We start from the raw sequence: 24,477 nt of genomic DNA, 5'->3' as shown, positions 1-24,477 counted from the left end.
GCCTTGTTTCTACTCACAGCTGTGTTCTTCCCACTCCAGTTTCCACTGTATATATTTAAGTTCAACTTCCTAGCATTCAGGAGGTCTAGAAAGAAAGGAACCCATGGCTTGAGGGTCATCACAATGTATGCAGATAGGCACAGGAGGTTCCTAGTGTGGTTTATGAATTCAAAGCCTCAGTTCCAGAGGCTCTACCATCCTGGGGCAAGTACAGAAGTAGGTATGGTCATGCAGACCTGGAAACTGTGTTCTAGTGACTTCATGGAAAAAAATGTCCTTAGAAAGGTACACTTTCCTGGGCTTGCAGGTGAAGCCCAGGATGGAAATATTTGTGTAGAGGATGAGAGGGCAAGTATCTTGAAATTGATCGACTCACCCCAAATGCAGAATTTCCCACTGGAGATGCCCACTTCGGGACGTAAGCACAATTATTCTCCTTAGCAGTCATATAAACTCAAATGCCCTTCAGTTCCGTGACCCTCTATAATGAGAATTGAAAAGTATTTGTGTGAGCCCAGGGTCTTACTATGTCTTCAGGATTCACTAGACTCCAGAAATTTACTTCCCTCTTGGTAGAGCTGTTTTTTGTTTTTATTTTTGTTTTTGTTTTTAATACCTTGTATTTTGGTGGGAATATGGATGTGGGAAGAGTTTAACTTTACCTGGTGACGTAGATTCATGAAAAAGCATATTCCAGCTGACATGACAAGAAACTTGGAATTGGGCACATCACGCGGAGGGAAAGCAAGTTACAATTAGGGAACCCTTATCGGGAAGGGATGGCAGAGTTTACCCTTCAGAGTGATCAGAGATGGAGTCTATTTCTCCGAAGATTACGCAACTAATGGAAATGGAATTTTTCTTAACCCAACTAAGGTAAATGGAAATCCTGCGGGCAAACGAGCCAGGATTCTCGTCTGCCAATCCTCAAAGGTTTTGTCCTGCGGTATGTTCGCTCGGGTTAAGAACAAATCCGGCTCCTGCCACTTTCTAAACTAGGGGGGCACCCTCTAAGGGGCGGGTCACCAGCGGCGGAGGCGTCGCGCCTTCCCACTCCCAGCCAATGGTGGAGCGCAGAAGCTGGAGGGGCATTTTCCTCAACCAACCAGAGCTCCTAGGCCTTTCAAAGCCACGCCTCCACGTCCCTCCCTCGTGCCCGGGCTCCTAAACCGCAAAGCTCCGCCCACAGAGTTTTGTTCAGTAGTGAGGTCTACCTGGCCTTTGGCGGATCTGGGCAGACCTTGGGCAGCCTGCACCTCCGTAAGCCCACTTCCCCGCCCCCATGAGCATGTCCACGGCTGTCCATTTCCCCAGAGGCTGTCGAGACTTTTACCTGTCACACGGTACTTACAGCATCTGAGAAGCCCGCCTTTCGCTTCTTTAGCAACGGAGCCCCATAGGCTGGCCAGGCTGCGCTCAGCGCTCTGATTGGAAAAGGGGACTGTCCGTCAATTATTTCACCCCATCGCTTTTCAGGTGGATTAGGGAGGATGAAGTCGCCTCCATTTGGGAGGAGCACGCCCATTGGCCGGACATTGGTATCTATCCTGACCGGCTGTGAAGGTCCTCGAGACTTCAATTGGGCTCAGGGATATGTCAGTCAAGATGGGCGGGTGCAATAGCAATGCCGAGCACAGTATTGGTGGAGATACGGCGTTGCCCGCCTCGGTGCGGAACCGCAGGAGGAGAGCTGACTTCTTCTGATTGGGCCAAAAGGGAAGCCCTTTGGCTCCGGATTGGCTGAACGAGAGCCGCGCCCCCGTCACGCCGACAGCCTACTGTAAGGGAGGCTGCCCGGCTCGCCGGTGTTAGCCCTGCGAGCCAGTGCGGTGAAAGGAGAGCTTAGGCGGCGCACCGGGTCTCCAGCCAGACCGACGTAAATCCGGGAGCGGCGCGCGTCATCTCAACGGTGAGGGGAGACCAGCGTGCGGCGGGAGACCGGGTTGCTGCGCGGCGGAGAGCGAATAAAGCGCCGCAGCCGGAAGCGTCTTCAGAGCGGCGTCGTACCCGGAAGTGTGGCAAGACGGCAGCCGCACCCGGAAGCGTGATGCTGCCGCTGCCTGGGAAGTGATGGTACCCGGCCAATTGGAATACGGGATTAAAACAGGTGTTTATGTCTCTTTATCTGCTGAAGCTCATTAGAACCTCCTTTTCGGGAAATCTTGGAGGGTGCAAGTAGTTGGTCATGTTTTTGCTTGTCTCATCCTGTTGAAACCCGAGGGGAAACAAGCACTAGGAATGTGTTCAAGGGGTCCAGGCTCAGTACAGGCTTTTAAGAAGTTTCTTTTGCTGCCTGTCACCCTCAATTCCCTTACCCCACAGGGATGTGCAGATGGAGGCTGGAGGAGACACTACTGCCCCAGCCCCTGGGGACGCGGAGGACTTGGAGGACACTCGGTTCCCCAGTGAGGAGGCTGGAGAGGATGGAGAGGTTCACGAGGCCCGGCCGGATCCTGGGGACGGGGACCTGGAGAAAACAGGTGTGCCCTCCTCTCACCAGGGTCTTGGAAAGAATACCTAGAGGGTGTCATTGTTGGGGGAGGTCAGAGGAGGGCCAGCGATGAGTCTTTTGGGACTCAGGAAAGTAGTTTAGAGCATAGCAGGATTAGTAGGAGGCCATGGTGGACACACAATGTAGGTTAACTCGTTGAGAAATGAAATCAGTGGGTGTCAGTGTGATGTTCACTGGGGACTTGGTCTGAGTTCAGGCCTTTGAAGAATCAGAGGTCAGTTGGGGCCAACGAGGGGCATCGGGGATTTAGGATGTTAAGGTCAATGAATGACCAAAAGAAAGTCGATACAGTCAAAGGGGAACTATTTAAAAGTCTGTGTCTTTTGAGGCGAGGGTGTTACTTAAGTCATTGAGGTGGGAAAGGGGATCAGTGGTGAAAAATGCACATTCAGTGTTTACATCTTTGAGGAAGTCAGTGGTGAGTTGTTGGTGGCAGTCTTTAAGGAAACAGAAATTAGTAGATGTTAATGGTGATCACCGGTGAGGTAGCAGTGGACATCAGTGAGATTATCTGGAGAGTCAGATGACCGATAGGAGGGTATTTGAAGACCTAGGTCGATGTGTATATAGGTATTTGGTGGAGACTCATTGGGAGTCATTGCGGAATCAGTGCACATGGACCGCTTCGGAATGAGTGGATGTTGGTGGCATTATCAGGAAGGATGCGTGGACAGCACTGAGAATAAAGGGTGTGGGTGAGGGTTGTCTGAGAATTTGGGAATTATTGGCAAGTAATGGCAGCTCTTGGGAAGGTAACTGGGAGGAGGACATGGGGGATAAGCAAATGTCTATCAAAGAATGAGGGAATATGAGGTTATCAGGATTTTATAGGAAAATTGTTGAAATAAGGGTTGTCAATGGAAGATCAGTGGACATTGACTGGAATAAATGGGGGGGTGTCAAGGGAATCAGTAGGGGGCATTCGTGGGTTTTATTGCTGATTGTTAATGATGGTCACGAGTAGGGGAGATGGAGGTCATTATTAGAGTCCTGTGTGTTAGTCTATGTTATGGGGGATATTGTAAGGAGGGGAGTGGATTATCAATGAAAACAACAGGAGGTCAGGGAAGTCAGAGGATGTCATTGAAGTCCTGGATATTAGTGGAAATTAATAGTAGTCATTAGGGGAGATGGGAGAATGAAATAAAAGAGGGTCAGGTGAATCAAGAGAGGTTATTTGAAGCCTTGGATGTTAGTAGAGGTCAATGGTAGTCATGGTGGGGAGTGGAGTGCACATGGGGTAAAACATACTGTGTGTCAGGGTAGTCACTGGAGGTCATTGCAGACCTAGGTATTAGTGATATTAATGGAATAATTGGAATGTTAGTGAACACAAGTGGTAGTAAATAGGGGGTTAGGGGAGGCTTAAAGATCTGGGTGCTAGTGGACATTCATGGCAGTCATTGGGAGAATTAGTGGTTATCACCAAAAATATACATGGCTGACCAGAAGAGTCAATGAGGTCATTAGGGATCAGTGAACATTCATGAGAATAAATAAGATATTAGGGAGGGCTGGGGCAGGGGAATGATTTAAATGAGAGACTGTGGAGATATTAGTGGGTATCATGGTGGCCAATGAGAGGTGAGTAGTTGATACGAGGAAAATATAAGAGGGGTCAGAGGTATTCATGGGGGATTATTGAAGATGAAGTTATTAATAATGGTCATTCAGAAGCAATAGCGTGCTTTGAAGACTTGAAAGTGGCAGTTATTGAAAGGAGAATAAACGGTCTCTAGGGAGTTAGAGGGCTTAGTAATGACAGATGGGGCTTTAGGGGGATCGTGTGGAGGTCATTGAGGGGCTAAGGGGACACCTGGGGGTCTCTGTCAGCATCAGGGGTCAGTGGGGGGCGCTGGTAGAGATCTGGTAAGTCCTTGGGCACATGGGGTTAAGGGGAGTCCACAGCCAGACGACCCACCAGGTGTTCCCTTTCAGAATCCGAGACGAAGGATCAGCCACCCGGCCTGCTGTCACCACTGCTCCAATCAGAGGCCCCCTCATGCAACTGTGGGCTTTGGGATCCTGCAGCCTCAGAGAATAGTCCCGTGGGCGGCGCCGAGAGTGGCTCTGGGGACCCCAGTGATGAGGACTGGCGCAGCAAGCGAAAGCACGTGTTTGTGCTGAGCGAGGCAGGCAAGCCCATCTACTCAAGGTACGGTAGTGTGGAGGCACTGTCGACGACCATGGGTGTGATGACGGCCCTCGTGTCCTTCGTGCAGAGCGCAGGAGATGCCATCCGCGCCATCTACGCTGGTGAGCAAAGGAGGAGGAGGCGGAGCAGGGGATGGTGACTGGGAAGATGGCTGACTGGCCGGCCGGCTGCCTGGGAGGTTGTCCAGGCAGCCGGGGGCAAGTCCGTGTATGCGGATGGCTGGCCAGGATCTGTTGTTGTCTGACTGTCTGGCCTGCTGGGTTCTGAGCGATTAACACACCTGGATCTGAGTCACTAGATACTTCTGGTTTGTCTGAAAGCGTGACTTTGGGGGCTTAGTTTTGTGGCGGAGTTGGGTGTCTCTAGGTTCCATGTCAGTCCTTGCTCTGTTGTCCCCTGACCCATGCTTTGTGTCTAACCTGATTCCCTCACCGTCCCATCGTGTCTCTGCAACTAATCCAGACTCCCCCAAGCTGTCCTTATCCCCGCCCCAGTGTACCGCCGAGTGACCACGTGAGCTTGGCCAGGAGTGCGTGTGTTCAGGGAAAGAGCGGCAGAGCCCTGCCTGACGCCGCCAGTCGCCGCTGACCCCTCTCTACCCCCTGCCCCCCCTTCCCTCCCCCAGAGGACCACAAGCTGGTGTTCCTACAGCAGGGCCCACTGCTGCTGGTGGCTGTGTCGAGGACTCCTCAGTCGGCAGCCCAGCTCCGCGGGGAGCTGCTGGCCGTGCACGCACAGATCGTGAGCACGTTGACCCGTGCAAGCGTGGCCCGCATCTTCGCGCGCAAGCAGAACTACGACCTCCGCCGTCTGCTGGCCGGTTCGGAGCGTACGCTAGACCGACTTCTGGACAGTGTGGAGCGGGACCCCGGCGCCCTGCTGTTGGGCGCCGTGCGCTGTGTGCCTCTGGCCCGCCCACTGCGCGAAGCCCTGGGTGCGCTGCTGCGACGGTGCACGGCGCCCGGCCTGGCTCTCTCGGTGCTGGCCATCGGAGGTCGACTGGTGACGGCGGCCCAGGAGCGGACTGTGTTAGCCGAGTGCCGGCTGGACCCCGCCGACCTGCAGCTGCTGCTCGACTGGGTGGGGGCGCCAGCCTTTGCCGCGGGGGAGGCGTGGGCACCCGTGTGCCTGCCCCGCTTCAATCCGGATGGTTTCTTCTACGCCTACGTGGCGCGCCTGGACGCCATGCCCGTGTGCTTGCTGCTGCTTGGCACTGACCCTGAGGCCTTCCATGACATGGCCACCTGCCGGCGCCTGGTTGAAGAGGGCATGCATGCCCTTGGTGCCATGCGGGCCCTGGGGGAGGCGGCCAGCTTCTCCAATGCCCCATCAGCCAGTGCTCCTGCCTACAGCGTGCAGGCTGTGGGGGCCCCGGGCCTCCGGCACTTCCTCTATAAGCCACTGGATATCCCCGACCATCACCGCCAGCTGCCCCAGTTTACCAGGTAGGCCCTGACCCTGTGGGCAATTGGCTGGGCAGGAAGGCCTGAGATCCAGCATCTCGTAGACAAGAGGTGGGAGAGAGCCAGGCATTCTCTAGAAGGATGGGATAGAATGGGTGTCTGTCCACTGAGGAATCCCGTATTCTGATGAAGAAGAGGGCGCCAGTATTCGAGGAGGCCCCTTAGTAGCTGGACCTCCAACCACTGAGAAACCTCAAGTCTAATGGGGGCGGCTGGGCTCCTTCATTTCATTGAACTCCCTAGACTGAGGGGAGATGGGCCGGCCAAGCAAGCCTCTGACTGACGCTGGCCTCCCCTGCCTTCATCACTGCAGCCCTGAGCTGGATGCCCCGTACAGCAGAGAGGAGGAGCGACAGCGCCTGTCCGACCTGTACCACCGGCTGCACGCGCGCCTCCACAGCGCCTCCAGGCCCCTGCGCCTCATTTACCACGTGGCCGAGAGGGAGACGCTGCTGGCCTGGGTGAGTCGGCAGGGGCCGGAAAGAGTTCGTTCCTGACTTCACGCCCCCTTTCCCTCCACTCTATCCCCTCTGACCACAACAGCCGCCATGAGGCACACCATGCCTTGGCCCGCGTCGCTCTTCCTACCATTACACACGTATCTTTGAAACCCATAAGGATTGCACAGTCTACAGCCCTCCTGTACCGCTGTTCTCTTCGTTGTTCCCCCATTAGCCACCAGTACAGCATCCTCAACTGGGAAGAGGTCCCATTAACAGCCATCAGTGTGCCTGTTGCTTTCCCAGTAACGCTCCCGTATATCTCTCTGCCAATTCATTTTTCGCTTTGGGAGTCCCCAGCACTCTTGAAGACCACAGGCTTGGTCCCAGGCCGTGCCTTCTACCAGGGTGTCCTCCCCTGGGGGCTTCAGGGTTCCTCTCCTCACTTCCCATGGGTCTGCTAAGGGTCAGCTGTTCAGGGAGTTTGGCCAAGGTGACCCCACTGGAAACGGCACCTTCCCTCAGGCTCTGCCAGCTGGCAGACATGTATTAAATCATTCATTGTACGCTTATTGGGTATGAGGCATTGTTCTCACCTAAGGATTTTATTATTTTTAAGTTTTTTTAACTTTCATTTCCAAGCAATTTTAGACTTACAAGGAAGCTGCAAAATGGTATAAATAATTACTACAAATAGGACCCTCACCTGGTTTCTCCAGATGTTAACCACAGGAGCTTTAAAAAAATCAGGAAATTAACATCAATACAACATCTAATCCTCTGACTTCATTCAGATCTCACCAGTTGTCCCACTAATGTCCTTTAACTGGTCCAGAATCCAGCCCAGGATCATATGTTGGTACCTATTATCTCTTCAGTCTCATTTATTGTAGAATCCTTTCTCAGTCTCGTTTCTTGCATATCCTGGATACTTTTTAAAAGAGTACCAGCTGGTTAGTTTGTAGGATGTCCCTCAACTTGGGTTTTTCTATATTTTATTATGATTAAATTAAGGCCAGGCATTTTTGGCAAGAATATCATAAGAGTGAGTGATATGCCCCCCTTGCCCCAGATCCGGAGATCCACAATGTCAGGTTCGTCCCACTGCTGATGTAACTTAGGTCACTTGGTTAAGGTGGTGTCTCCCAGATTTCTGCACTATGTAGTGTTTTCCCCCTTTAACTCGTAATCATCTTCTGGGGATTATGTCAGGTTTCTGTTTTTCATCACACTTTCATTCACTAATTTTAATAGCCATTAATGATTCTTGTCCACAACAGTTATTACTCTGGTGTTTGCCACGTGGTGATTTTTGAACTATATCATCCCTTCCACATTTATTATTTGACATTCTACTTCTATATGAAAGAACTCTTCCTCCCCCTACTAATTGGTTGAATTTTTAATTTTATATCAATATGGTCTCATGGATGTTTCTTTAAGTCAGTGGACTAAAAGCCTTTCCTGTCATTGATTTTGGTGCTGAAACTATCTCAATGTAGCCGGGGTGAGCGCTGTTTCTTTTTTATATGTCTCTATCACTGTTTGAGCATTCCTGTTTTCTGGCACACGATGTTCCAGGCTCATCATGTACTTTCTCTGTGCCAGTCCTGGAATCAGCCATTTGTCCAAGGAGCCCGTGTACTTTTGGTGGAGGATGGCATTTCAAAACCAAGCTATTGTAGGCCCAGGATTTTAAATTGGGTTGTCAGGGGATGACTCACTGAAGAGATGGAGAGGGAAAGGACCGTGCAAATGCTGTAAGGTGAGACAGAACCTGTATGTTTTAGGAATAGCAAGGAGAGGTTAGAGTGGCTGGAACAGAGTAAGCGAGGGGAAGAGCAGTGAGAGGTGATGCAGAAGTGACCTGGTCAGGTTAGGTCTCTCTGGTTGGTGTAAGGATTAAATGGAATTAATCCTCCTATTATGCCCCGGCTACAAAGGATGAAACAGTTATGTGGAGCTTAGAACAGAACCTTGTATACAACAACCGCTCAGTAAATGCTAAGCACTGTTGTTGTTATACCCGGTCCACAGGTGAGCAAACTGACATCCAGGGAGTATGTGTGCTCATGCATGCACGTGCACGCGCACACACACACACACACACACACACACACAGCCAGCATTACCCAGCTGAAGCCACTAGATTCAGCTGATTCCTTGGCCCTACTGAAAACCCCTGGCCCACGGTGACGTAGCACCAGGTGGGAACCCTCGCCTTGTGTGTTTTCGAAACGAGACAAGCATGGGTCCAGGTGGGGTGGACAGGACAGGGCACGGCCAGTTCCGGCCTAACTAACTCTGTCTCCTCTCAAACCCGCAGGTCACTTCCAAATTTGAACTCTATACCTGCCTCAGCCCCCTGGTGACAAAGGCAGGTGCCATCTTGGTAGTGACCAAACTCCTGCGCTGGGTGAAGAAAGAGGAGGATCGACTCTTCATCCGTTACCCACCCAAGTACTCCACACCCCCGGCTGCTCCAGCTGCCTCTACAGACCAGCCTTCCCATAATGGCTTGTTCACTGGACCTTGAGTGGCAGAGTTCTTAGATTGGGCCGTGCTGAGAAGCACCACCTTTGGCTTTTACCTTCTGTCTCCAACCTGGAAATGGGGCAGGAGGACACAGGAAAGGCTGCTTCCCCAGCCCGGTGATGCTCCTCCAGCTCTGGGGACATCCTTAGGCCCCTCTGCCCTGCTCTCCCTCTGCCCCACCTCTTCCACTTGGATGACATCCCTTTGTCAGGGGCTGTCTCCTCCAGTCCTGGGCACCACACCCACTGTCCTGCAGCAGGAGTGGGCCTCCGGGTGGGCTGTGAGCCCTGAGTGTCCAGGGTTGGCCAGGGTCCCTTTGGGTGGTCCACAGGGAGTCTGGAATTGGGAATGCATGGCCAGCCTTTATGAAAGGCTTTAAGAAAGAAACCGTACCTAAAAGACCTCAAATCAGTTTCGACAAGGACATTCCTTTGCCCTTCACCTACTTCATCGTCACCCGGTCAGAAGTGACCCCTGTCACTGTTGGCTGCTGCTGGTGAAGGTGGCCTTCTTGGCAGAACACCTGACTGACTTCACACCGGGCTGAGATCCAGTCAGTGTGCATGGGAGGCGCGTTCGGCTTCTGAGGCTCGTTGAACTCACATGTGAAGTGCAGAGAACCTCGCATCGGCTGTCACGCGAGGCTCTGTGAACGAAAGGGGACTCGAACTCTTGGGTACCGCTGCACAGTTCACGTATGTGCGTCTCGTACTTCCAACCCGCACGTAGCAACCCGGAGAGGGAAAGGCCTACCTAGAGTTCATGTGCGTGGGCACACCACTCCCTTCTCAACGGACCAGGACCGGGTCGTGCCCTACAGTAGAGTTGGCGGACCTCGGGGTGTACGCATGCGCGCTAACTCGTTCAGGGGCTTGGGGCTGCGCTTCCCTAGAGCGGAAACCTCCGTGCTGCTCCGCCCCAGTCAACTGACGGGCCGACGCGCGCTGCACGCGTGCGCGCTCACGTAGGTTTTTGGTGTTTTGGTTTTGGTTTTTGTTTTTTTTGACCAATCGTCATCCAAGGTGTACGCAAGCGCAAACCCCGCGTTGGAAAATGGAAAACGGCAGGTTGGAGCCTTTGAAAATGGAGCCCCCGGAATTGGTAAAGGAGGCCGAGGAGGCTGAAGGTAGGAAGGGCGAGCCAGCCTCTGGGCGCGGCGGAAGGGAGAGAGCCCTGTCCCGTCACGGTGACGACATAGTAATAGCAGTACTAAAAAAAGGAAAAATGTAAGCTTTTTATAAAAACAAACCCGTTCACCAAAGGGGAGAAAAATAACGGGCATCTTGTCATCATCTAGATTAACTGCGCTTTATCGGGCACATTGGCTTAAGTGTTTCGAAGGAACAGTCGACTCAATATTTCAATCCGTATCTCCGAGACAAAACATGGAGACGGATGTCGTCTCAAAAGTCACCGGCTCCTGTCGCACGGAGGAGAAGCGCAGTAGTTCCCCAGTACCATTTCACACCCAGCCCACATCCCATCTCCCACGGACTCGAGTCTGAATCCAGTGGCCTCGCCCGTGCCCGGCGTCGCTCTGGGGCCCTTGGTTGATAGTGACACCACCACACCCCAGCAAGGGGCAGGGGGCGGACCTAGAGATATTAGAAATCGTAGCGTGGCCCGAAGAAGGAAACCTCCCAATTCGGTGACCACCGCTATGTCACTAACATTTTTTATTTTAATTGTAGACATTTTTGAAATGTACCAAAGTACAGCAAATAACGTGGTGAAGGCCCACTCCTGTCTCCACAGCTCTGACTTTCTGCCCTCTGACTGATCTCTGCCCCTCTTCATGCACACTCTTCAAACCACTGTATCAATGTCATTTGGACTGCATCTTTTCAGATCTATCTATGCAGATGTCAACAATAATTACGATTATTCACTTGTTTATTGTTACTTCTCTAGCACCTAAAACAATGCCCGCTTGGCAGATAGTAGGTGCTTATTAATTTTTTTTTAATTGTATGAACAGTAATTTAACAGGAAGAGCTCTCAGGTTAGGGCTAGGCATCAAGGGCCAGCTTTCAACAAAGGACATTCAGAAAGAAGACAGATGCAAATAGATCTCATATATTAAGCACTTGCTAAAGCGCTTAAAATAGTAGCAATTATGCTGAAACCTATTTTAGTATCCAGCTTTCAAATTAGTCAAAATTGGAGTCATAATTAACTTCACCAGCATTGGAGAAAATTGAAAAGCATGTAAGTTAGCATTTCTAGCCCATTGAAATTGGATTTAAAAAGAGAGGGATGAATTAATATTGATTACGGTGTGGGAAAACAGGGTCTCTCTTGCCTCCCTCAGAACTGACCAGTAAAGGCTTTGCTAGAAGCGGTTTGGCAGGATATTTTTAGCATCTAAAATGCTATTCCATCTCTTTAGTCACCATGCTTGGTAATCAGGGAATGTACAGATGTGTGAACCATGAGGGATCATCACAGTGTTGTTGATGGAAGCAGAACAAAGAGCAATCAGGGAAATGTCCAGATTTAGATATATCCACGCCTATTGTGGAATGCCTGGGTGGTGGACCTTTTTTTAACCAGTAGGAAAAAAAAAAAAGGTAATTAAAAATGAATTTTTAAAAGAGTAAGATCACGACTTATTGACACAGAATCAGCTTCAAAGGTGATCATACTTTTATGAGAGAAAAGCGAATTGGGATTTAAAAAAAAAAAAAAAGAGGGGCAGTGTCAGCAAGAGCCCTAGGTATGTTGCACAGTATCTGAAGGCTAAAGGCCTAACTGATGACTCTTAACAAGGGACTTAATATTTCTAGGGGTGTGCAAAGGTGGAGGGATTTTTGTGGGGTTGTTTTTTTTGTTTTTTTTTTTTTTTTCAGGAAAATGTAGCACTATATCATTTTAAAATAGAGAAGGGGAAATTTTGAATGGCATCCAAGGATCATATTTTAATGTGGATCAATATTAACATCCCAGTTTTGATGGTTATACTGTGTTTACCTGGTTAGAGTCCCTTGTATATTAGAAATATACACTGGAATATTAAGGAATAATGGGCCATGATGCCAGCAATATATGGTACAGAAATGCTCACAAACGAGAAATCCAATACAAAGGCAAATAGGAGCACTGTGGCCTTTTTCTACCACTTTTATGTACATCTGACGTTATTTCAAAATAAAATGTTAAAAGGGACTCATGCTGTACAGGCTGTTTTGTAATCCGGACTTCTCAGAAACTTTTATCAAGACGTTAGTTGGGTTATTTAAGAGATTTACTGATCACTCATGATCACTTGGACTAGAAATGAAGTGGAGAGGAAAAGCGAAGATGGAGCTTTTGCAGAAATGGTTACAAAAGCCAGCTGTAAAAGACATGGGAACAATCGAGAAATCACATTGATGACTGGATGATATTACATGAGGACTGTTAATCTTGTCGGTGGGATGACAGGAGTGGAGTTATCTAAAAACGACCTCAAGTAGTTGAGACTCTTAGTGAAGTATCTGGGGATGAAATGTAATAAAACATACAGCTTGCCTGAAAATACTTCAGCACAGAAAAAACAGTCGAAGCCAATATGGATAAAAGTAATAGTTATCAGATCTTAGCAATGCATAATCACAGTTCATCATGGTGTCCTCTCTATTTTCATGGATGTTTAGAAATTTTCATTTGAAATACTACCAAAAAAATGACAAATACTTCTCCCTGTTAATAAAATAGCTTTAATTTTTTTGTTTCATTTCCAAATATATTTTTAAAAGATTTTCTTTATTTGACAGAGAGCAGCAGGGGGAGTGGTAGGCATTGGCAGAGGGAGAAGCAGGCGCCCCACTGATCAAGGAACCTGATGTGGGACTTGATCCCAGGACCCTGGGATCATGACCTGAGCCGAAGGCAGACACTTAAGTGACAGCCACCCAGGTGTCCCTTATTCCCAATATTAAGAGTATTGTAAAAAAAAGTCTCAAGAAGAGACATATCCATTATTATTGATTTTATCAGAGAAAGGCAGTAAGATTTAGAGCCAAGGAGAGAAGGGGAAGTTTCGATTTTAACTTCACGTATTTTGTAGTGTGTGAATGTTTTTTGGGTAAGAAAGTAAAAAAGCAATACATGAAATACATTTTACTAAAAGATCTGAGGGTGTTCACCAAACTGTTGGCGGCAGTTACCTCTAGGAAGGGGAGTGACTCATTGAAGGTGTTCCTGAGAGGAAGCTGTTACTTTTTTATCCATGTTTTTCTACAGTTGTTTATTAAATAGTCAAAAGTTCAAATGCAGAGTTAAATTAACGCATAGTAATTTGTAAATGATTTGAGACAAGACATGCAAAGAAAGCGAACATACCAGCAAACATTTTAACAAAACCCAATAAGCTCAGGTTAAAAACGCCTGATTTATAACATGATTCGTTTTTATTTTATTTTATTATTTTTTTTTAATTTATTTGACAGAGAGAGATCACAAGTAGAGAGGCAGGCAGAGAGAGAGAGAGAGAGAGAGAGGGAAGCAGGCTCCCTGCTGAGCAGAGAGCCTGATGCAGGACTCGATCCCAGGACCCCGAGATCATGACCTGAGCCGAAGGCAGCGGCTTAACCCACTGAGCCACCCAGGCGCCCCAACATGATTCGTTTTTAAAGATTGATTTATTTATTTGAGAGGGAGTGAGAGAGTGGGTGGGGCCAAGGGGAGAGGAAGAGGGAGAGAAAGTCTTGGTCAGGTTCTGCACCGAGTGTGAAACCTGACATGGGGCTCAATTTCATGACCCTGAGATCATGACCCAGGCAGAAACCAAGAGATGGACACCTAACCGACTGCACCACCCAGCTCCCTACAACTTGATTTTTCATGGCTAAAAAAGATTTCATCCTATGAACATGCCATATTTAACTAAAATATCTTTAGATTGCTTCTGTTTGTAAGATTAGAAATAAGAAACAACTTGCCTGCCATCATTTATTCCCCGGAGATAGATTCCTCCTAGATAGGGAATGTAGAGGATTAGAGGATTTGAGTAATTTTTTTGATATTTACTACCAAAAGTGTTGAAATGTAATACTAGTTTTACCTATCAGATTGGCAAAAATGAAGAAGTTGGAAAACATACTTGGCTGCTAAGAGTACGGGAAAGGAAATTTTTATGGGCCTGCTTGAACACGGGAGAGCAATTTCATAAAACCAGTCAAATTTAGTAATACACATGCTCTCTGATCCAGCAGGTGGCCTAGTAGGCATTTATCCAGTAAATATATTCATATATATGTACAAAAAGTATGCATGGGGATTTTTTCTGGTTGAATACACAATTCAGTTTTGTCCCTCCCCCAAATTTATGTCTATCAGTCCCTTAAAATGTGGCCTTAATTGGAAAGAGGGCCTTTGTGGGTATAACTAGTTAAGATAAAGTCATTCTGGGGCACCTGGGTGGCTCAGTGGGTTAATCTCTGCCTTTGGCTAGGGTCATGATCTCAGGGTCCTGGAATCCAGCCCCGCATCCGGCTCTCTGCTCAGCGGGGAGCCTGCTTCCCCCCTCTCTCTGCCTGCCTCTCTGCCTACGTGTGATCTCTGTCTGTCAAATAAATAAAATAAATAAAAATAAATAAATAATAATTTATTAATAATAATTTACTAATAATAAATAAAATCTTTTAAAAAACCAATAAAGTCCTTCTGGATTAGGATGGGCCCTAATCCAATGACTGGTATCCTTAGAAGAAGAGGGCAACTTTTGCATATACAGAAATTCACAGAATGCCAGGTGAAGACACACACAGAAGGAAGACCCTTTTTGTGGTACATTCTTGTGGCAGCCCAAGAAGAACTAATACAGATGGTCACTGTGGCCTTGTTTGTAACAGCAAAAGAAGGGAAGCAGCCTGAGTATCTATCAGTAGGGGACTTCCCTTAAATTATTGTCTGTCCATTCCGTGGACTACTATGAAGCCACTAAAAAGAATAAAACCATCACCAGTATACACTGTCAGATGAAATATACAAGATGTAGGCACCATGTGCGACACACCACCACTTTAAAAAGCAAGAGTGGACTTGTGCTTGGATGTGAATTGAATTATCTCCAACCAGACAACAAGCAGCTTATAACACCAATGATCTCTGTGAAGGGGAAGTGAGGAACTTAGGGTCTGAGGAGGAGGGACTTTGCACTGTACGTTCCCGTGAGTAAGCATCTTTTCCCTAACCTTAGGACTCTCATGTGCGTTGTAGAGCTGCCTTTCATTTTCTCTGCACCGTGTTCTTGGAGAGGAGTGGGTCACTGGACCTTGACCTTTCCTCATTGATTTCAAGAGTTTACGATGTTAACATTTTTCGTGTGGGGCTTTTGTCGTTGTTATAATTTTTAAAGTAATACAGACTCACATTAAATACATGTAGACGTGTATATGGTTAAAAAGGGTCTTTGAATCAGGATCCAAATAAGGTCTTTTCCTACAACTGAATCATATATATATATATATATATATATATATATATATATATATATATGCCAAGTCTCTTTTAATCAATAGAGTTTCCCCTCTCCCTCTTTTTTTTTTTCTTTGCAATTTATTTCTTGAAGAAACCAAATTGCCCTGTGGCTTTTGCCAGCATCTGTATCCCTATAGGGTCATTTAATATGTTTCTCTGCCCCTTTTATTTCTTCTGGTTGATATTCAGGTATAGAAGCCTGGTAAGCTTCCCGGGCTGGCTTGGTTTGGTTTTTGGCAAGAATCCTTCATGAGCGGTGTGTTCTTCCACAAGGAGGCTCACAGTGTCTGGTTGTCTTTTTTCGATGTCAGCAATAACCATTCCTTACACCCGTCGTTCTTTAAGAATTTGCAAATTGTGACCTATAATGATTTTTTAAAAATCCATACGCGGTCTTTCTGGCCGGCTGCATCGGTTGGAACTGCATACTGATTTTAAACAGCAGCAGCAAAAACGCATCCCCTTCTCTCACCCTGAGTTTCATTTCATTAAGGGGATGCCTGTGGTGTCCTTTGACCTTTTAGGAGAAGCTAACCATTAGGAGTCCTGATTCATCCAATACACATCAGAAAGCTCAGGGGGCAGGGGACAGGGTCCTGCAGGAGCTCTGGCTGGAAACCTGCCCACCCCCACAGCCTGTCCTCAGTTCCAGCTCAGGGTTTCTGCAGAACTCCCTGCGCCTTTCTTCCTCCCTTCCCAGATAGGCCTGGACCTTTCCGCCATCCTGTAATTCTGGTTTTCATCTCTGCAGAGCAGACCAAGCCTTTGACGACGGCTGAAGACCTGCTGGCATTGGTGAAAAGGCTGCAGAAAGGTCATGTGTCTCCTTGCGTCTGAGGCTCAGCCTGGGGTTTTGAGGCAGGCAGATGTGGTTCAAAATTAGCCCCCTCAGCTCAACAACCCTGGGAAGTTATCCCACTGCACTTTTTCCCCCTTATACAATTTAATTCTTTGCACCTAAAGTACAGCTTGAAAATTCAAGAAGTATAAGGGAATGGAAAACCCTCCTCTCTTACACACACACACACACACACACACACACACACACACACACACCAGCCATCCATGTCCCTGGCTCAAGGGCTAGCAGCAACTATTTTAAAAATTCTTAGGTATTTTTCCAGAGATTAAAAAAAAAAAATACCTTCCTGGGTGTGTACTCTTTGTCCTCCCTTTTTACACACAAATGGCAAATGGCCATGCAAATGGCTACACTTCGCTTCCCTCCGTGAGGGGGCCTAGGAGCCAGCCTGCCTGGGGGCTGGGGCACAGTGCTGGCTAGGTTTGAGGTTTGACCCCCAGACCAGGCCATCTGCAGCTAAAATACTATGACCCATTGGTCTGTTCGGTCTGTCCCAAAGAAAAGAGAACCTCTCCTTCCTCCAGCCTGGCACGCCCCTGCCCGCTATGGCCACCAATATGCATTGGTGCTGCTGCCTAGGCTAACATTAGGTGGAGAAATTACAGGACTAGAAATGCAGAGTTACCATGACTGTCTCCAGTAAAATGAGGCCCCTCAGGAATGTGTTAAGTCATAATCAGCACCTTGGAGATCATGCACTCTACTAGAAGTGAGATGGGAGATGGGATGGGAGATGGGAGCTGGTGGTCTCAGAAAATCAACGGCTTGAGTTTATTAACTCCAGAGTGTCAGGGGTGGGTAGTGAGATCCAGCAAGGGTTGGGAAGCTTTTGCCCCAACTCCGTGCTGCTGACCTTGAAGCCAAAAAGGGACGAAGAGGAAGACTTCTCCATACAGAGCCCTGAAATTGGGACTGTAGGAAGTTAGAGATCGTTCTCTAAAGAGAGCATGATCTCTCTGTCACTGGAAAATGTTAAAGCTGCCACCCGCAAGATGAAAGCAGCATTTTCGCCATTTCTCAAATGAGGCCAGTACCAGAATCAGATGAGAAGTGACTTAAGCTTTTAACAGGGTAGGGCAGGTGGGAGATCTCCACTGGCTCCCAGCACACTCAAAATTACTTCTAGGATCCTCCACCGTGTCCCAGGAGCCCTGGGTGATCTGCCAACTCCACTTTCCCCCACCCGGCCTCCTGGTACTTTCGACTTGCTCACTAGACTCACATCAGCCACACCAGTCCCTTGGCCATGACCTTAGGCATGTGGTCCCGAGGTAATGGCTCACTCCCACTGCTGGGGCTCACTCCCACTGCTCGAGCTTTGCACTGGTCCCTCCGCCTGGCATGGTTCCCCCCCTCATATTCCCCAGCCCGAAGAACAGCAGGGCTCCCTTTCCTCACTTCGGGTGGGGGGGAGGGCTTCCATATCAAGAAGCACCTTCTACCCTCTCACCCTTCGACCCCTTGCCTCACTTTATTTCCAGCTGCAGCAGTCACCGCCACCCACACTGACCACTCATATCCCTGTCTGTCTGGCCCATGCAGAATGCAAACCCTTCGAGGCCCTCTTACAGAGCCCAGCCAAAGCAGGCATCCTATAAATGCGTTTTGATTGCTAGTATCAGAGACACTGTGCCAACACCCCCCCCCATCTCTTTCTGCCGTGGACAGCCAGGCATCTGCCCTCTCTGGCTCAGTCTTTCTCTCACTCTGCAGAGGGAAGCCTGGAGCCACAGATTGAAGACCTGATTAACCGGATTAATGAGCTTCAGCAAGGTAAACCCCAGGACCTAGACTTCCTAGCTAGCCAGGAAGAACCTGAACTTTGAGTGCCTCCACTTCCTCATCTGTAAAATCCAGGCACCTCTGGGTTGTTGAAAGATGAGTGCGCAGCGTCACAGTGTGCAAGAGAATAGTGGGTTTAGAGGCTGCGCTCACACAGTTTCCTCTTCTTTGGCCCAGCAAAGAAGAAATCCAGTGAGGAACTGGGAGAAGCCCAAGCTCTCTGGGAGACCCTGCATAGGGAACTGGACTCCCGTAAGTAGGACCAAAAGAGGGACCCATAGGTCTTCTGAGCACTGCCGATGTTCTCCGCACACCTCAGGGTCTTCGCATGGGCTGTTCCCTCCACCTGCAGTGCCCTTATCTGTGTAACCCCGATTGCCTTTTTCTCTCTCTCCTTTCAGCTCTCAGCCCAAACTTCTTTCTAACAGATCTACTCCTTCTAGATATGGACTAGCACCACCCCTCGGTCACTCCCACTCCCCTGCTTTATTTGTTTCTTCAAGCCTTTATCTCCTCTTGACACAGTGCGCTTCTTTCTGGGCATCTCTCCCATGGGTACAAACCCTGTGCATTCTGCGGGGTCTTCACTCGTCTGGCACTTACAGAGAATGTGGACACTGAGCGGGAGAAACTGGATCAGGACGGTCCCCAGTGGGAGATGGGTGCGGGTGGCAAGGAGACACCTCCCCGGCCCTGGCACGGTGCCATACCTTCTGTAACTTGGACATGCCTTTGCATGAAGTTGCAATGGAGACACGGGATGTGGCCTCTGGGGGCTCATAGTGTCATTATGTTTTCCAGTGAATGGAGAGAAAATGCACCTAGAGGAGGTCTTGAGCAAGAAGCAAGGTATTTATCAGCTGCCCTGTCTTCATTGTTCTACCGCATTCGAACCACAAAACACCACAATTCCTAGAACAGCCAGAGGAATCCCACTGAAATCTGAATCGGGGTGCTTCCCTCTCTGCTCGGACCTTTCCCTTACCTGCCACTTGACTCAAAGCACACACTAAAGGCCTCCGAGTGCCCTCCAATGTGTGACATGATGTGGGACCCATTACCTCTCCCGAATCTTGACTCCACAAGAGGTCACACAGGGTTCCCTTGCTTCTTCTCCCCACAGAGGCACTGAGGATCCTCCAGCTGCACTGCCAGAGGAGGGAACGTGGAGCTCAGAAGTAAGAGGTCCTGCTCAACTCTTCCCCGCCTTATTCCCCAACCTGAGGGAGGAAGGAGCCAGAGCTAGGGAAAATATACTTTGGACACACACTCCTCATTTTTCCTTTCTGTAAAATGGAGGAGCTAGACAAGAGACTTCCCTGCTGATCTTTGCTATCAGACAGTGGTGTTGAGGTTAACTCACTCATTGGATCATTCATTGCTCGTTTCTTTATTAAATAAATCTCACCCACTGGTGTTATTCTGATAGCTTTTCCACCATCCATTCATTTGTTTATTTATTTGCCCACTTAGGCCTCCAGTCATCCACTTACTCACCTGTCCACCCACTCACCCATTCATCCATTCATCCGCACATCTGTGAAATCCTTTTCCGGCCAGCCAGACAGCCATTATGTCTCCAGCTTCCCATCCGATCACCTTCCATCCATCCAATCATCCGGGCACCTTCTCTCCATCTTTCCAATCACCCATTCATCTAGCTGTTCATTTCTTCACCCTACCATACACCCAGACATCTATCAATCCTTCGAGCAACCTTTCCTTTATTTCTCTGTCCAGCTATCATCCCTCCACTCACCATTTCTCCAGCCAGCTCTCACCTCTTCAGCCATTCACCCATCCAGTTACTGTCCGTGTAACCATCTCTCCAGCCTTGGAATCTTTACCTAACAGGTTCTTGTGACCAGAATTCTCACACCCTGGTGTACCATGATTTTAACTCTGTGGGAAAACCTGATGATAAAGCTTAACCACACCACACATACTGTGTGATGAGCAGTTTATGTTCATTTTTCTACCTGGTCCTCGTAATGACAATTATAGGAGTTAAGGGTGACTGTCAGCCTTCCACCACTATCACCATTTTACATATAAGGAAATAGACCCAGACTGGTTAAGTAACTTGTCCAGGGTCGCAGTTACATAGCATATCTAGGCCTCCAGCTGGGACTTTAGAATCTATTAAGCTACACTACTAAACCCCTCACGGAGGTGTCTTGGGAAGGCAGGCTTTGATGAGGGACAGGATGGACAGGGTGATCATCTCAACAGAGGCCCATAAAGCTGCATGTTCTGTCACAGAAGAAAGGAGAACGATGAAGGTTGTGAACAGACCACTGCTGTCCCCCAGTCCTGCTGAATGAAGTGAGAGCTCATTCAGAGAATATGACTAAGAGTTGTCTTTCTCCTTCCAGGAAGAGCATGTTGCAGGAGTTCACAGAGCAAATTTCAATCCCTAACTCTCAGGTCACAGAGAACTGCACAGAGAAGCAGCTGGGGTAACTACTGAGGGTAACCTTGGGTTTGCGGCCCAGTGTGCTGCTGGTTTGGCATGGGGGTGGGGCTTGCATCAGGGAGTTTCAGGGAGTTTGTTGGAAGAGGAGCTGTGGGAACCAAGGCTTGGAGGAGAAGGCCCATCGAAGGGCTCCTAGTAGAGGGAGCACTGGGCAAAGACCCAAAGGCCATCCAGAGGAATCCCCGACTGGGCCAGACCGGATGTCAGTCCTAGCATGTATTCTCTCATCTCTGGGTGTTGGCCCTTAGGTTACACGTTGAAGAACAGCTGGAGACTGTGATGGGCCAGCACAAGGACCTCTGGGAATTCCACGTGAGCCATCATTGCCTCCAACCACAGCCCCTCCTCTCCTGGTTTCACTGTCGCCACTGATTGGCTCAGTGTCTACCCATGGCTCGCCCCAACTCTGTGAGATAGTTTTTGACTTCTTTCCTCCTCTTACCCACCTACTCAGCCCTTCAGCTTTTACCTTAAATTTAGCCGCCTCTTACCATTGCCCCCATTGCCACAGCCAGCATCTGCCACCCAGCCCGCTTCCTCCCTGCTTACCTCAAGTTTGCTCCCCTTGCAGTGGCAAATATGAACCCTGAAAAGGCCATGGTCCGATCATTCCTTCATTGAATGAATGAAGGATGTGCCCAGCAACATTCCAGGAAGGAGGAGACAGTGGGGAGCCAAAGGGGCCAAGTATTTGCTTGTCCCCAGGATAGTTGGGAGCAGGCGGAGGCACACTCAGACTCTACACAAGTAGCTAGATCAAATAAGTAGCTAGATCATGTAATGTCAGTGGGGAAGGCCTCTCTGGGCAGGTGACATCTGAACGCAGACATAAAGGCATAAAGAGAGAAAAACATGCAGCTATTTTGGTGCAAATGGTCCTGGAAGAAGGAACAGCCAGTGCAAAGGCCCTGAGGCTGAAGTGTGCCCGGAGTATTTGAAGAAGAGCATGGGGAGGCGGGTAGAAGATGGGGGGAGTAAGAAGAGATGAAATTTTAGTGAGAGGTATAGGGGGACATGGGGAGCCTTTGGAGAGGAAATTTGTTCCCACCACCACCAGGTCACAGCTGGAACTGCACGTCGAATTAATAGTTGAATGAATGAATGACATAATACGAGTAAGGGCTTGCCCAGGGGGCTGAGAGGACAAACGGACGGATAGGTCTCCCTTCTCGCAGGTGTTGAAGCAGCGACTGGCCTGGGAGATACGCGCCCTGCAGAGCAGCAAAGAGCAGTTGCTCGCTGAAGGTGGGACCCGTAGGCAGGGTTGGGGCCGAGGGGGCGGGGCTTAGCCCGCCAGTGCTCCTGGCCCCGCCCATGACGCCCCGCCCACCCACAGAGAAACTGGCGCGGGCCAAGCTAGAGGAGGTGGAGCTGCAGCTGAGTTCGCCACCCGAGGTCGGGAACGCCCGGGCGGTGAATGATGGGTGAGTGGGCCAGAGAGCATGGGGCGAAAGGGAAGGAGCAAGGAGTGGGGCGAAGACAATGAGCCGACTTTCCCCCGGCACCGCCTCCAGCCGCCCCCCACGAAGGCCTGGCTCTGGAGTGGGTGGGGGGCCTCTGGGGTGCGGCGCCCCTTGTACCCCAGCCGCTCGCGCCCCGGCCCGCTTGGCGTCCGAGGTCTCTGTCGGGATCTTGGTGCCTTCCTCCCCGCGCCGCTCCACTCTCGTTCTCTTCTTCCTCTCCGCGCCATCTGCTCTCCAGGCTGAGGGCGGAGCTGGAGAAATTCGGGGGCCAGGGTTCTGCCCAAATTCATTGCACGCCAAAGGACGGGGCCTCCAAAAGAGAGGTAGGGAGGTCGGCGATGCGGCGAGGGGGCAGAGATGGCGGGCGGGGGTGCCCTCGGAGTCTCTTGGAGACAGCGTCAGTGGGGAGCAGGGCGCCCCGGCGGGGGACGTGACGGGTGGGGTAAAGGCAGCCGCCGGCCCGCGTGCGCGAACGCCAGCGCTCTCGGGAGCCGGGGTCTGCAGCCTGACTTGCGGCTCCCGCAGGCCTGCCCCGAGCGCCCCGGCGCCCTCAGCGAGGACCTGGAGCCGCCCCCAGAGCAATAGGACCCTCTCGAAGCTCCTCACCCCTACCCGCTTCGAGGCCGGCCAAGAAATAAAGGCGAGGATTTCGTACCTTCCTCCACCTCCTGCCTGAGTCTGTATTCCCGGGTCTTGGGGGTGGAGTCTTGGTGCTCGCCACAGGCCGGGGGCGTGTCCAGGCATTCTGGGCGGGGCTTCTTCCCGGCTCCGCCCACAACCGCGTGGAGGACCAGGAAGCTGCGTGAACGTTCCTGAGCGTCACGAAGGACACGTGGGTGGGTGTGTTAGGATACGGATTCGACCACCCCTCAGTGAGACAGAGAACACTCTCGATAATGCAAGTCACACAGAGAGGTTTATTTCCAGCTTGCTGGGGTCCGAGTATCTGCCCGATGTTTCTACAAGGACCCCAGCTAGCTGGAAATAAACCTCGCTTGTGACTTGCATTATCGAGAGTGTTCTCTGTCTCATTGAGGGGTGGTCGACTCCGTATCCTAACATTTGCGGTTCCACCGAGATTTAAGACCCTCCTCAGAGACAGACAACTCTCCCATACCGAGGTTTAACTAAAGGAACCGCGGAAGGAGGATTGGCCACCTCCGTCTGGAGAACTTAAAGTTCTCACCTGGAGGGACTGAAGGTCCCTATCTGGATCTGGTAGAGAATTCTCATCTGGGTGGGCGAAAGGGTTGCGACCCTGGAGGCTCCATTTCTGGAAGTCGCGGGAGACGTCCCCGCCGAAAGGGTGCCAGAACGATGTCCACAGTGGATGCCGTTTGGACGGCCAGGTAAGGATCCTGAGTGTTGTGTGAGTGGGACGGTGCCGGTGGATGTGGTGTGGCTGACCGGCCGGTGGGTGTTAGAAAACTCGTTTCGAATTTGTGTGTTTGCTGGCTTTGTGTCTCTTGTCTTTTCCTGGCTTCGTTTTGTAATAATAATTGGACAGGCTCGGGTAAGGCCTAAGACCCTGCTCCTGAACCACTTCCCTGAGATCCGCGCCAAGGCTCACAATCTTGGCGTGGAAGTAAAAAAAGGTAAGTTTGATACCCTCTGCTCTGCAGAATGGCCTACTTTTAAGGTGGGCTGGCCACCCCAGGGGACCTTTTCTCTGGTCATTATTAAGAAAGTCCGAGATGTGATCAACTGGCCCGGACTACAGGGCCACCCGGACCAGTATCCCTGTATTTTCCTGTGGCAGGCTTTGGTGGAAAGTCCTCCCTCCTGACTGCAACCATTTGTCCCCGAGAAGCCGGGAGATCGCCACCCCCCCCTCCCCCAGGTGCTGGCCGTCTCTCGGGCCCCCCAGCATCGGACTGCACCCGATCTTACGGCCCACCCGAAACTCCCGGGGAGCCCATCCAAGAAACCCGTCTTACAGGAAGGGTCGGACCTGTACCCCTCCCTGATAGACCTAGGTTTAGAAGAAACCCCCCTCCATACGCGCCTGTGGCGCCGCTCCAACCTGAGGCAGCCGCCCTCCCAAGCTCCCTCACTCATCCGCCTCCCGGTCAGCTGCCCCCACCTCCAACCCAGGGACCAACAAGGGGATTAAGGCCCCGCAGGCACAGGGAGGAGACCCCGGAAGAGGAACCGTCCTCCACCTCAGCCGGGGCGCCTATTCTCCCCGTTCGGGCCCTGGGAGGTACTGGCCCAAATGGGAGCGATCTTACCAGTGTTGGCCTTTTTCAAGAAGCTATCTGTATAACTGGAAGGCTAAATCCCCCCCCCTTTTTTTCTGAAGACCCAAAGGGTTTAACTGACCTATT

The 24,477-nt window shown here is 50.2% G+C and overlaps 2 protein-coding genes across 2 annotated transcripts; both read left to right on the top strand.

The window, feature by feature from the left end:
• Window positions 1-1,776: 1,776 nt before the first annotated feature.
• On the top strand, window positions 1,777-11,522 carry MON1B (MON1 homolog B, secretory trafficking associated). The gene is made up of 6 exons (XM_045988533.1): window positions 1,777-2,107; window positions 2,323-2,480; window positions 4,451-4,768; window positions 5,293-6,112; window positions 6,444-6,591; window positions 8,897-11,522. Exons 2-6 carry the CDS (start codon window positions 2,333-2,335, stop codon window positions 9,104-9,106), a joined length of 1,644 nt encoding a protein of 547 aa, XP_045844489.1. The 5' UTR covers window positions 1,777-2,107; window positions 2,323-2,332; the 3' UTR covers window positions 9,107-11,522.
• Window positions 10,159-23,096, top strand: SYCE1L (synaptonemal complex central element protein 1 like). Its single transcript, XM_045988534.1, has 12 exons — window positions 10,159-10,231; window positions 16,319-16,381; window positions 18,143-18,202; window positions 18,389-18,463; window positions 19,013-19,060; window positions 19,335-19,389; window positions 20,587-20,670; window positions 20,936-20,999; window positions 21,863-21,932; window positions 22,024-22,111; window positions 22,389-22,473; window positions 22,676-23,096. The coding sequence occupies exons 1-12, from the start codon at window positions 10,159-10,161 to the stop codon at window positions 22,733-22,735; spliced, it is 825 nt and encodes a 274-aa protein (XP_045844490.1). The 3' UTR covers window positions 22,736-23,096.
• The last annotated feature ends 1,381 nt before the right edge of the window (window positions 23,097-24,477 follow it).

The sequence above is a fragment of the Meles meles genome, chromosome 19 (genome assembly GCF_922984935.1).
Source record: "Meles meles chromosome 19, mMelMel3.1 paternal haplotype, whole genome shotgun sequence".
Classification (NCBI taxonomy): Eukaryota; Metazoa; Chordata; class Mammalia; order Carnivora; family Mustelidae; genus Meles; species Meles meles.
The sequence above is the reverse complement of the archived record's forward strand: the minus strand, read 5'-3'. Positions and strand labels throughout refer to the sequence as shown.